Here is a 13,412-nt window from a genome sequence, read left to right as displayed (position 1 = left end):
TGCCTCTGTTTATGTGGGCAGATAGACTGCCCAAGTAAGGCAGGCTGGGAGGAACGCAGAACCTCTTCTGCCCATTCTCCGAATACAGCACACTGAGACTTGAGGCTCTGTGATGTCCCATCCTGATCCTGCACAACAGAACAGCGTAGCAGCGGCAGTCTCCTGATCCCTGCCAGCTGTAATGCCATGGGATCCAAAAACCCAACGACTTCAGCTCCCCTCTTTCAAGACGGTGCCATTTCTTTTGGGTGTGGAGCAATGTCCTCCATGGGCAGGGATCCGGGTTTTCTGTATGCTGTGGAAAAATGTGGATATTTCTCCTGTAGCAAAGAAAAAAAAGCTGTTTTTTCTCCTTTAATGAAGACAAATATGGATTTCTCCTTTAAACAAGGAAAGCATGGGAAACAGCGGGTCACCCCTTGCAAACTGGAAGAGTTCCAGCTTGCAATAGGCTGCTTGGGGCTGGGGAGGACATTCATTCGGAGGCAAGGGAAACCTTGTACATGCAGGTGGCAGCCAAGCAGCAGGAGAGAGCAGCTCCTGCAACCCCCTCCAAGTACATCTATGGGGCGGTGGAGAGGCACAGGTGATGCACTGGGGGAGGGCAGGGGGGCTGTGGCTTGGGAGTGAGGGGCAACAGCATAAGCAGGGGTCGGGAGAGAGAAGGGGGAAGGGGAGCTTTGATTTTCCGTGATTAAAAAAAAACTAAAACCGAAACACCAACATGTCTCCGTATTTAGAACGTAATTTTTTGCGATGATTGAGGAACTGGTCAGCTTCCAGATCACTTTAAAACTGTAAATGCATCAACGAAACATTGCATTCAGCTGATACCTATGCATATAGCAGCATTTCATTTTAGTTGTGGATTTGGGGGTTTAATCAGAGAATTTGCTATTTTAAAACAGAGAACACCAGGATCCCTGGTGATGGGAGATGAAGCATGCCCTGACCACCCATTTGAGGCAGTGGGTAGAGGGTTTTCCAAGCAAATCCTAGCTGGGACACACGACTCCTATTTTACAGGTAAAAAAACCTTTTAATCAGGTAGATTAAAAGGAGCAGGGAGGCCAATGACAGGCTCTAGACCAGTAGCAGACATGGGGTTTTAATTCTGGCTCCTGGGCCTGCTTTTGGTGAACTCCTTTGTGCTGTTCCCAAGGACTGGTCTGACAACCACCTGCAAGTCTTATGGCAAATGAACGTCTCCACCCAACTTCCCAGTATCCAGCACAGACCATTCAGCTACGTGCCATTGTCGCCAAGATCAACAGGAGCCGAGCCAGAGCAGGTAACACCATGCCTTTTTGCAAACATCCCTGCTTGCAAGCCTCATGGCTAGGGACCTACTAAATTCAGCGGCCCCACTTCCAGGATCTGGAGCCAGGCCCCTGCGTGTCTGCCAGAAGTGCAGCACGGTGCAACGGTGCAACCTGGAAGCTGCTCCTGCCCCTGCTGCACCGCACTGCGCCATGCCACGCCATTGCCAGCAGTTGAGCAGCTGCAGCCAGGTCCAGGACTCTGGCTTCAGCTCCTGGACACTTTCGCAGGAGCTGAAGCCAGAGCCCCGCGTGCTGGAGCAGGAGCAACTTCCAACAAGCTGCAGCCAGGCAGGTGCTGCTCTGCACCCCTGCCTCCAGCACAGCTCCTCCTCTTGCTACTGCTACACCACCCCGCACCACTCCCAGCAGGCACACAGGGGGCCAGCTCCAGACCCTAGAACTGGAGAGAGGGGGCACAGAGCAGTGCCCGGCCGGGCTGCAGGTGCAGCCAGGCAGGTGCTGCTCTGCACCCCTGCCTCCAGCACAGCTCCTCCTCTTGCTACTGCTACACCACCCCGCACCACTCCCAGCAGGCACACAGGGGGCCAGCTCCAGACCCTAGAACTGGAGACGGGGGCACAGAGCAGTGCCCGGCCAGGCTGCAGGCACTGGTGGGAGCATGGTGCTGATTGCTCTGGCACGAGCGAGCAGGGCTCGGCCTCATGCAGAGCACCACGGGGGCAGCGTGAACCGTACTGCCCGGGCACATGCCCCTCACCTTCCTCCCCTCCAGCAGGCTCCCAGGAATTAGCAACCAGGCAGCCCAAAGGCAGGGGCACTCCCTCCCCCACGTCCCCTCCAAGGGGACTTTTGGCAGGCTTTTCTGTCTCCAGAAAGGGAGGGGGGAAGCAGAGATAGGAAATTGCCTCTCCCCTTCCCCCACAGATAGTCTGCCCCCCCTTTTTTTCCCCCCCACCTCTCTTTGCTCCCTTCTCCCTCCCCTGACCCTTCTAGGAGACACGTTTTGCCAGCTTTGTTTTTCCACAGGGAACCAGCTATTTCACGGGAGACCGCCCATTACACGATTTGCATGAAATCCTGCATTTGGCAGGTCCCTACTCATGGCACACCTGGGAGAAAGGTCTCCCCTGCTGGTGTATGTCATCCCTATAAAAAGGGCACCAGTTTGCATCTTCAGGGCTCCACACATACATGCAGACCTTTTTACATAGCCAAACGTGGCTGCAGCTAGGTAATGCCGTAGTCCACACATCGCCTGCAAATATAAGACACCAGACATGACTTTGACAAACTTTATTTAGTTGAGTAGGTGTTTGTGGCATTGCTGGGACAGAACATGGGATGGAAGAGATCACCACAAAGCAAAAAACACACACGGTGAAACCCAAGGACCACATGCAACAGGCACCTTCAGAGCCCTTCATGAAGGGCAGCCTCTCTGCCCATAGGCAGCTCCCATTCCATGAGTAATTTTCTCCATTTAAAAACAGAGTACTGGCCAGGTACATTTGCAGAGTTTTGAAAGCACAGACAATCCTCTTATGGGCAGCTGATGCACAGTCTCCCAGAAACCCCAGCACAGAGAGTCTTACAAGTCGTTGCTCAGACATGCATGCTTTAAAAATGCTTGCAGAGGAGTTTGCACCAACTGTTGGCAGGGCTTGCAAGTCTTCTGGGTCAAGTTGCTCCAAAAGCCAAGTGATTTAGGAAACTAAATCCAGCTAGCCTCCAATGGGAGTGGGATGCTTCCCCCCTATTTGTTTGAAAGGGTTACCTTCAATCTCTACTATTAGTAAAGGCTTTCAATTGGGCACAAGTTTTGTTCTACTTCTTGTACAGGCAGAGCCTACCGTAGCACACAAAGGAGATTCGAGACAAAAGGCATGGAACAAAAATTTATGGAATTTTAGTATTTCTGCAGCCTTAAAATTTCCGGATGTGCAGAACCCCGGTTTTGAAGCCCATTATCAGCTCGGCAGCTCCTGACCTTTTCAGGTCCCTGCCTTTCCACTTGGCTTTCAACTTCCAGCCTGGACCGCAAGATTCACTTGTCATGGGTCTATTTGAGTTGCTGCAGAGTCAAATGCTGCATAGCAAGAGGATATTTGAATCCTGCCTGCAAAATCACACCAGCCTCTATTTAGGCTTTAGGCACCACAAAATAGGCAGCCGAAATCTAATTGCTGGAACAGCTGATGCTGAGTTTGTAGCACAGGGAGTCAGAAGAAAGGACCAATAATCTAAACTTGGAAACTGAGCCACTTCAGTTATGAGTCAGAGATCATGGGACCCCCAGTCACTCTGACAGCATCCTTTCTGGCACTTCAATAATCTGACTGATAAATCTGTGCTTTACTTAAAGTTAAAAACCATCACCACCCACTGGTGAATTTATTCACTGCTATTTTGAAAGAAAGATCCAGACTTCAGACATGGATACACTCCAAATAATAGCAGCAGAGTTGAAAGATTTTACCTAAACAAGACATTTCTGCTCTGTAAGGGAGTTAGGCTACAATGGCAACAACTTGTATCCCCAAAAGCTAAGGTGCGGGACCCAAATCAACGTTGCTGAGGAGCAGCTGAAGCTTTCAAGTGCGCTAAACACTCATTTAGAAGACTAGGGATGCGCACATAAAGGCTTTTAGCTGCTTACAAAAATAAAAACAATAGTCTAATTCTTTTGGAATCAGTGCCACCAAAAGAGGTCTTGTTAGCCCAGGCCGTTTGAAGTCAACTATATAATCCTTCCCAGGCTCCACTAGAAGGTACAGAACAACTGCTGGTGTTCTCCAGCTGGAGCTTGGGTTAAAGAAAGTGGCAGAAAAGTTCAAAATGAGGCTGAGGATTATTATGGAAGTCAGATGTTCATGAGAACTTGGATTCTCCTACCCAGAAGATCAGATCAAGAAGACAATGTCATCCGACAACATGATCTGGTTGTCATCTTGCATGCGTCCCAGTGCCATCTTGACTTCAGCAGATGAAAACGGTTCAGGATTGTCCTGGTTGATGGATTTCATCAGGGCCTTCAGACCTACAGACTGCGCGTGAGAAGCTTTGAACACTTCCAGGAGGGCTGCCTTGAATGCCTTCAGCCTAAGCGAGCAAAAGGAAGGTCTGCTAGAATCAAGAGCTAAAACATAAGACACTCTCTTCCCTGCAGCACCAGGTCAAAATTTAACACCCAGCTACGTGGTCTTCCCCAGACCAAGCCTCACCCCACTAAAGAAACCAAAGACTGGTGTCACTGACTGCTATTAGGTTTATGGAAGGGGTTTATACCACAGTGAAATGTTTCCTACACCTTAAGGGGGTTACGTCCCAAAGTCATGCCATTCACTGATGCTCTCCAAAAAACATTCGTGCCACCCCACCCTGCCATGCAAACATGAGACCATCGCCACTTCCTGGGCATTCATGACGAGTCTCCCATTCAAGTGCTGACACAGGCTGACCCGGATTGGTTTACAAAACCTGAAGCAGACTGTAACCTAAGATGAGGTTACGGGCTGTACTAAGGATCAAACTCCTACACAGACAAGACCCAGTGCCCAGGAAAGGCATGCAAGCTCTTGGACGGATGCCTATGGAAAGTGCATCTAAAATGCAGACACCCATAATGGAGCGAACCCACCCACTGCTTCTTTAGCCTGCCACGCACCTTGACTCAGTCAGCTCAGGCTTTATAGCCCCTCCAGTCTCCGCGGCTTCTGGAGTCTTAGGAGTATGTGCCTGGACTGGAAGCAGAGAATAAAGAGAAGAGATTTAACCGGCCAGCAGTGAAGAATTACACTCAATCCCCTCAAACATCCGTGTGCATGCAAAGGGTGGTAAAGCACACTGCTGCAATCCAGGGTCAGAGTTACATCTTAGCCTGTGCCTGAACAGCACCCAGCAGGTCACAGGTGCCAGACACTGTCCCAGAAAAAGAAAGTTATCCCTTTGGGAGCATTTACAGAGTGGGCTGCAATTCACATTACAGGTTAACTGTTTGCACAGGAGAATAAAAGGACCCTGAATGCTGCCATAAGGACCCTGGATGGTCCTCTCCCAGCATCTGATAAAGTGAGTGAGCTTTAGGTCATGAAAGCTTGTGCCATATCACATCTATTTGAATTAAACTATAACATGCAAATCTACTACATCCTTTGCTCTCATAATAGCCATGCTAATCATTAACATCTATGAGCCAACAGGCATAAAAGGAAGGATGCCCTCGGCATGGGAGGACTACAGCAGCATCCCTCACTGTATTTATTTAGTGCCAGCTCTGTTATCATGCATTTTGGAGAAGCAAGTGCATGAAGACACTGCTACCTCTGGATACTCTGGGGTATCACCCCAGTGCTCTGTCCAAGCTAGGTTGTACGGACATCTTCAATCAGGTGCCCCCAATGCTGAGAACTGTCCCATTGCCCATTTGATCTCACCCTCCCTACCCCCCATGAAAACACCGCGATGGATGTAGTGCTGTCAGTCATTCACAGTGCTTGAAGAAATGGCCTTTACAAAGCCCCACTTGGATTCATAGCACTACATGAGTATATAAAATGGCACCAGCTGGATGTTAACTGAACAGCTGTCTCAGAGCAGCATCACTAGCAGAGGAGGGGGAACCCATTACAGCTAGTATACTCTGGAGGAAAAACCTACAGCAGCCTTGTGGCATGAGTGTGCCCCCTAAAATGCCTCACTGCCACCCTGCAGGGTTGCAACACCGTGTCAGCTCATTGACTGGCTGGGACAAAGCCTGGCAGATAGTGTTAAATGGAAGCCCCTCGTATAGTCTGCCCAGTATGCTTCCAAGTTGCATCTAAGCCCCAGTGCCCATAGCTGGGAATCAGTCTGGGACATGTGGGCATGCAACTCTGAACCCAGGACTTCACCCTGCTCCTCCCGGCCTGCCATCCGGCAGCTCACCACCCAGACTGTCCCGAAACCTTGGTTAAGACCTAGCCCTCTGCCTACCCCCATCCCCAGAGGGCCCATTGGACTCATCTGACTTCTTCTCCCTGCCCAGGAGCAGGAAAGGTCTGGGCAACAGGGCTCAACCTGGTCCCAGACTGCCTCACTGTGCCCTCCAGCTTGTGCTCTAGCTATGCTCTCTGCTCAATCTCCTGGCTTCTCACCCCAATTTGCTTCAGCTCCACTCTCTGCCCGATTCCCCAGCTTCCTGACTCTGCCTTGTCCCTAGGCTGAGCTCCTGCCTTTCTGAACCCACTTGTCCCTGGAACCTGCTCCCAACACCCATCCGGCACCTGGATCCCAGAGCAGCCCCAGACCCGACTGCACACAACCCAGTGCGACATCCCGGAAAACACTCACCTTCTGGCATCTCCTCTTCTGCATCGCTAAAGTCATAGGGGTCATAAGAATCTCCCTCCTTGCCATCCTGGTCCTGAGAGGCTGACTTCCTCCTCCTGCCGGGTAGAGAAAAGGTTACTCCTGTGCCTGCTACGCAAGGCAACACCTCCTGCCCTTGAAGAAACGCGTGGTACTCTCCTAACCGTGGTTTGAGGAGACCACTAGGCAGCGAGGGGCTACTCTCCCATCATTCGTGGGACCACATGCTAGTATCCAAGACGGAGTATGCAGGTGCAACCCGCAGCATGGCGCACAGCAGCCCAGAGGCACTGGCAGGCTGCACATGTGGTCCTGACACTAGCCACAACCACACTATCTTGCAGACTGCTGAAATGCCTTCATGCCTTCGACTACCTGAAGGGGGGTTCAAAAGAGGATGGAGCTGGACTGTTCTCGGTGATGGCAGATGACAGGACAAGGAGCAATGGGCTCCAGTTGCAGCAAGGGAAGTTGAGGTTAGATATTAGGAAAAACTCACTCATTAGGAGGGGTAGTGAAGCTCTGCAACAGGTTACCCAGAGAGATTCTCCATCCTTGAAGGTTTTTAAGACCTGGCTAAATGAAGCCTTGGCTGGGATGATCTGGTTGGGGCTGGTCCTGCTTCGAGCAGGGGGTTGGACTATGCAACTTTCTGAGTTCCCTTCCAACCCTCCTTGTCTATGACTGTAAGGCACAAACCTTTGCTCAGCCCAGGCTGATCATTGCTGGGAAATCCATTCCTGGAGCAGTTTGGTCAAACAGCGGGGGTTGGTCAATGGCACCAACTGTGCCATCCAGGTTTACACACACCCCTCCACCCACCTCTTTTTCTTTCTCTCCGCTGCCTCCACCTCCTCCTCCTCATCTCTCTCCGTGTCATCATCCTGCTGCTTCTTGCGCTTCTTCTCCTTCTCTAGCACCTGCAGAGGAAAACGGACGGCCCGACACGAGCAGGTCAAAGCCAGCACTGACACCAGACTGGTGATATAGTCACTCAAAGCAGCCAGAGCAGCAGGCACACTGGAACAGCATTGGTGACGGTACGCAATATTTTATACAACAGGAGATGGTTTCAGCACCTCCACGTGCTTTCAGTCCAGTGTAAGCTCAACACCCCGAGACGTGCCACTATTCCCTGCATTTGACCACGGGCAATTACAGCACAGAGGAGTCACCTGCCCAAAAGCAGCATCACCAGAGAGGGAACCCAGAAGCTCAACTTCTTGCATCCCAAAACCAGTGCTCCTGACTTTTAAGGGCCTGGTGCCAGCTCCAAACACAGTGAAGATTCAGAATAGTCTATTAGCCTCAAGGTGGCAAGCCAAGCCCCTAAACCTCTCCTGCCCCAAGTCACAGCTGCCACGAGCAATCGCAGCCAGGAGCACATCACAGCTGGGGTCTTAGAGAGAGGCTCTCCCACTCTCTCCAGCGAGAGCCAGAAGCAGATGCAGAGAGCACCCAGCTCCTCCAAGTCCCAATGTAACGGTGCCCCTTCAGTATAAGGCTTTAGCTCCAAGAGCCCACTGAAGGGCAAGGCAGCCCTCCCTCGACGCACTCTCACCTTCTTGAAGTAGGCAAACTGCACCAGCTCCACGGCTGCTTCGGCGTCCTGCAGATCAATGGTCTTGCTCATGCGGGCCTTGGCGTGGGCCGTGGAGAGCCGGATGAGCGTCTCCAGCGTCCGGGCCGTGACTGGGGAGGTCTGGGGAAGGACAGATGTGGAGGGGAAGGGGTCACACAACAACTTCATCGGTTGTGAAACGTGTTGGCTGGGCTGGGAAAGGCAGGACCGAGGCAAGCGGCAGACAGGGCCAGCCAGAAAACCAGGGTAGGAAACATGTTTGGCCCATGAGGTGGGGCTCCAGCCTCAGGTATAACAAGTGCTACAGCCTCAGCATCCAGCAGGCTAAAGCAATGAAAGCTATGGCTCAAGGCTGACCATTTGCTTTCAGAAAAAGGGCAACAACCCAGCCCGAAGACTCAGCCTTGCAGTGAGCTTCTCTGGGATCCTAGCAGACCCCAGGCCACAATTCAGGGGCAAAGTGCGGGCAGCTCACAACTGCAGTGCCCCGAGAGCAGCAGGGGACTGCACCGCCGGCCAAGCCTCAGCTCGAGGGCACTGCCTGGATCGCTCACCCTGGCCACATCGGAGTTGATCTGGTCCTGGCTGCGGAGGCGGGAGTACTCCTCTGCGATGTAGCTGGCTGACTCTTCAGTCAGAACGGGCTTGATGATCTTGGCCACGTGGATGTACTTCCGCATGAACTCCATGCTGACGATCTTCTCTCTGCCGGGGACACGCACACCCGCGTCACGTGAGAAGCGAGCACACGGGAAGCTTCACACAGCCCTTTTCTCACCTGCTGTTTACGTGAAAGGGACCCCCAGAAAAGGGACACATGCTCTCAAAGCTGTGCATTTTGAACACACACATGACACTCGGCAGAGAGATACTTCCCTGTAGCCTGTGCTACAGGCTGGGGCACCAGGGCAGCAGCATAGCACCCCAGAGGTGGGAAGAGAAGTCGTTCTTCCATGCTGCTCAGCAATGCAGTATTGTACAGTACAATTTTGGGCCTCACACTTCAAGGATATGGACAGATTGGAAAGTTCAATATCTTCATTAACAAGCTGGAAGATGGGATGGATTGCACCCTCAGCAAGTTTGAAGATGACACCAAGGTGGTGGGGGGAGTATCAGATATGCTTGGGGATAGGGCTAGGATTCAGAGAGACCTAGAGAAATTGGAGGATTGGGCCAAAAGGAATCTCATGAGGTTCAACAAGGACAAGTACAAAGTCCTGCACGTAGGACAAAACAATCCCATGCGCCAGTACAGGCTGTGGGGGTGACTGGCTGGGCAACATCTCTGCAGAAAAGGACCTGGGGGTGACAGGGAACAATAAGATGAATATGAGCCAGCAGTGTGCCCTTGCTGCCAAGAAGGCTAATGGCATCCTGGGCTGCATTGGTAGGAGTGTTGCCAGTAGCTCAAGGGAAGTGATTCTTCCCCTCTATTCAGCACTGGTGAGGCCACATCTGGCGTCCTGCATCATGTTTTGGGCCCCCCACTACAGAAAGGATGTGGTCAAGTTGGACACAGTCCAGAGGAGGGCAACCAAAGTGGTTCAGGGCTGGAGCACATGACTTCTGAGAAGAGGCTGAGGAAACTGGGCTTATTTAGTTTAGAGAAGAAAAGGCCAAGAGGAGATTTAACAGCAGGGTGGCTCCAAAGACATGGTACTGGTCTGTCCTCAGTGGGGGCAGATGACAGAACAAGGAGCAATGTTCTCAACTTGCAGCAAGGGAAGTTTAGGTTAGATGATAGGAAAAAAATTCTTACTAGGAGGATAATAAAACTGGAATGGGTTACCCAGAGAGGTGGTGGAGTCTCCATCCTTGGAGGTTTTTAAGACCCGGGTAGACAAAGCCTTGGCTGGGATGATGTAGTTGGGGATGGTCCTGCTTTGAGCAGGGGGTTCGACTAGATGTGACCTCCTGAGGTCCCTGCCACCCCTCACTTTCTATCGTTCTACCCAAAAGGTGATTATGGAGAGGATGGAGATGGGTTTTTCTCTGTGGCTGCAGGGGATAAGACTAGGAGCAGTGGCTTGGAAATTAGGAGGAACTTTCTGACTCTCCGGGTGCTCAAGCACTGAACAGGCTTACCAGAGAAGCTGAGGAATCACCATCCCTGGACATTAAGAGCAGGTTAGTCTGATACTTGACTGGGATGGTTTAGTCAGGTATAGTCCTGCCGTGAGCAGGGGCCAGGCAAGACAACCTTGCAAAGTCCCTTCCAGCCCTGCTTTGCTATGATCCTAAACACCTGGGACCTGGAGGCACAGGGGCAGGCCCTCTCCACGGGCAGCGGACTCAACCACCCCACAGAAGGACACTCACTTGCGCCGGTTGGGCCCGTGCAGAAGGTTATCATGTTTTTCATACACCTGCAGCTCCTGCTCCTCCTCCTGGATGAAATCGGGGTCTTCTGTGGCCAGGATCTCCACGGCGCTGCCCAGGGGCATGGCTGCAGGTAGAAGGCATGAGTTTAGGTGGGATTGGGGACAGCAGTATTTCCGCACCCTTCGTCTGTACCCTCAAGGGACAGGCTCATAAGGGAACCTAGAAACAACTATACCTACAGCTTGGCTAAGCCCTGAAATTAGCTGGCACTGAAGCGAGACACTGCAGGCTGGGAACGGGGTTAGGAAATATGGGATAAGACCATAATTATTAGGCCAAATAGCAGGCGAATCTCCTTCCCAGAGAGGCCTGTTTGATGGCAGTCCTCAATGACAATGACGACCATGCAGGAAGTCCAGCTCCCCCGCTGCAGCCCCCAGGCCTGGAGAGGACAGGCAGGCAGGACTGTGGCACCGCACAGCAAAAAGCGTACTGGAGTGTGCGGGGATAGGGGATGCTGGAGAGGAGTCCCAGCTCACGGGTAATGAAAGAAGCACCAACTTTTCAGACAATGCATGGGGCTTTCAGAGGGAAATCTGAACTCACCATCCCCATCCTGCTCATTGGGGCCCCGGTACCGGTGCATGCGCAGGACGTGGTCCGAGATCTCCCGATCCTGCTCGGGATCCATCTGATCCAGGACAATGAAGAGCAGGTCAAATCGAGACAGCAAGGAGTCCTGAAGGCCGATGTTCTCCATGGGAGTCTTGTACTGATCGTACTGCAAGTAAGGGGAGCGAGTTGTTAAAGGCAATGCCGCAACCATCAGCCATGCCTGGAAATCTCAGCTTTCAGAGCGGCAAGGAGACCCCAGCACAGCTGGAGATGGGAGGGAAGGGGGCAGTTAAGGGCTAATGCCCCAGCTTAGCAGGTCATTTCACACACGGCCTTCTCCATAGCTGGCTGCAAGCCGGGTGCTCAAAACTATCCCCAACACTGGGAGGGGAATGCATCAAGTCTGGGGCTAAAACTAAATGCCCAGGAGAGCGAAAGAAAAAACAGGGAAAGGATGTGGGTCAAAGATTTAAAGCTAGGGAAGCAGAGGGGAGCACTGAGCCAGCTCTTGACAGCAGCCATCCCTCCCTGAAGAGGCTGAAAGATTTGGTGGCCGCCAAACAGAGGAACTTTGTCCCCAGGCACGAAGTGGCCAGGGACCAGAGTTGGCCCCACTATCACGGGGCCCCCAGGCACCTGCTTTGTTCCACTTCCAACTCATCAGCTTCAAGACAGTGCTACACTAGACAGAGCATGAGCCCAGCTTCGACTTTAGGACAGACTCATGATGTCGACACTTCAGAGATTTGGCCCAAATGACCTGGGGGTCTCTTCCAACCCTGACTCCCCCCAGCCCCTTATTTGAACTGGAAGTTTGCACTGCCTGGAGTTTCCCCCAGGGTCTCCTGGCCAGCCCGCTATTCCAGTCCCAGAGGAGATGAGATAAAGGAGTCCCCTGGAAAGGAGAATGAGAACTGGACCCTATTTGGTTTCACACGCTCATGCCTGATCTCCAGCTCTTGGCAACAAGGCAGTTCAGGCAGCCCCCGTGGACAATCAGCCTTCACTTCACTCACCCTGCCGTAGACGGGGTTGGCCGCGGCCAGCACACTGCAGCGCGCGTTGAGCCGAGCGTGGATGCCGGCTTTGGCGATGGTCACGCGGCCCTGCTCCATCACTTCGTGGATGGCCGTGCGGTCGATGTCGGACATCTTGTCAAACTCATCGATGCAAACCACGCCCCGGTCAGCCAGGACCATGGCACCTGCTTCCAGGCGGCGCTCCCCTGATGGAAAAACGTCTGGGGTGACACCCAGCCAATGTCCCCAAACCCTCCCCTGCAGCCTCCAGCAAGCTCCCTCTTCTCCCTATGGGTGCAGCCACCCCCTTCAGCCCCAAATGATCATGGACTGACACAGTCCTGACTTCAGACCCCTTCTGCCTAGCTCTCCTCAGTGAGGGAGGCAGCCGGGTCAAGAAGCAAGCAAGACACAAGCAGGGCAAACCTTCAAAACTGAACCTGTGGGATGGGAGGAGGAAGTATAATCAGCTTCCCAGCAAGCGAGGGAGGATGCTATCCAGGCAAAGACTACAGAAACCCTCCCATTGCTACTGCACCCCTAAGCACATCCCCCGGACAGGATCCAGCCTGCCCCTTACCAGTCTCCTGGTCTGTGGTGACGGCTGCAGTCAGACCCCCCCCCCAGGAGCCCCTGCCAGTCGTGGCGATGGCCCGGGGGGCTGTGGAGAGCACGTACCGCAGGAGCTGAGATTTAGCGACCGACGGGTCTCCTGGAAGGGACAAAGGCGTGATCACGGTGTGGTCAATCACACCTACTTTGAAGCTCAAGCAAACCTAAAATCATCATCATAGGATCCCAGTGCCACCCTGGGAGTCTGAAAGCCAATTCCCCCAGCCGTACCTATCAGGAGGACATTAATGTCTCCTCTGATGCGAGTCCCGTTATCCAGCACTTTCTCCACCCCGCCAAGCAGCATGCACAGAATCGCCTTCTTGATGTACTCATGCCCATGGATACTGGGTGCCAGGGACTTCGAGAGCTGGTCGAAGATGTCCTAAGACAGAAGAAGGGAGGGTACAAAAATAAGAAACCCCCGGCAGCGAGAAGGGGAGATCAAGCAGCTCAGGCTCTGTTAGGCAGGAAAGGAGGGGACTTTAACTGGTAACATGTCCAGCCCATTCCCCTTTGCAGCTGGGACCAAATCAAGAAGAGACTCAACAGGTTCGATTCCCTGAACTCCAGCCATTGGGGACAACAGCTGAGAAGCGGAAGAGTGGAGTATTCAACATCAGCGATACA

At 52.7% G+C, this 13,412-nt stretch overlaps 1 protein-coding gene across 1 annotated transcript in view; it reads right to left on the bottom strand.

Annotated features, from left to right (window-relative positions):
• Nucleotides 1-3,859: 3,859 nt before the first annotated feature.
• MCM3 (minichromosome maintenance complex component 3) overlaps nucleotides 3,860-13,412 on the bottom strand; it is a 16,922-nt gene continuing 7,369 nt past the window's right edge. Inside the window, exons 7-17 of the mRNA XM_006033813.2 lie at nucleotides 13,014-13,167; nucleotides 12,751-12,882; nucleotides 12,168-12,376; nucleotides 11,143-11,317; nucleotides 10,534-10,660; nucleotides 8,766-8,916; nucleotides 8,191-8,331; nucleotides 7,452-7,549; nucleotides 6,612-6,706; nucleotides 4,948-5,023; nucleotides 3,860-4,382 (exon numbers count right to left, since the gene is read on the bottom strand). Of these exons, the coding sequence (XP_006033875.1) occupies nucleotides 4,184-4,382; nucleotides 4,948-5,023; nucleotides 6,612-6,706; nucleotides 7,452-7,549; nucleotides 8,191-8,331; nucleotides 8,766-8,916; nucleotides 10,534-10,660; nucleotides 11,143-11,317; nucleotides 12,168-12,376; nucleotides 12,751-12,882; nucleotides 13,014-13,167 (1,557 nt within the window). The 3' untranslated portion in view covers nucleotides 3,860-4,183. The remainder of the gene's footprint in view (nucleotides 4,383-4,947; nucleotides 5,024-6,611; nucleotides 6,707-7,451; nucleotides 7,550-8,190; nucleotides 8,332-8,765; nucleotides 8,917-10,533; nucleotides 10,661-11,142; nucleotides 11,318-12,167; nucleotides 12,377-12,750; nucleotides 12,883-13,013; nucleotides 13,168-13,412) is intronic.

The sequence above is a fragment of the Alligator sinensis genome, unplaced genomic scaffold, assembly GCF_000455745.1.
Source record: "Alligator sinensis unplaced genomic scaffold, ASM45574v1 scaffold687_1, whole genome shotgun sequence".
NCBI classification, from domain to species: domain Eukaryota; kingdom Metazoa; phylum Chordata; order Crocodylia; family Alligatoridae; genus Alligator; species Alligator sinensis.
Note: the sequence above shows the minus strand (reverse complement) of the source record. Positions and strands in the feature narration are given on the sequence as shown.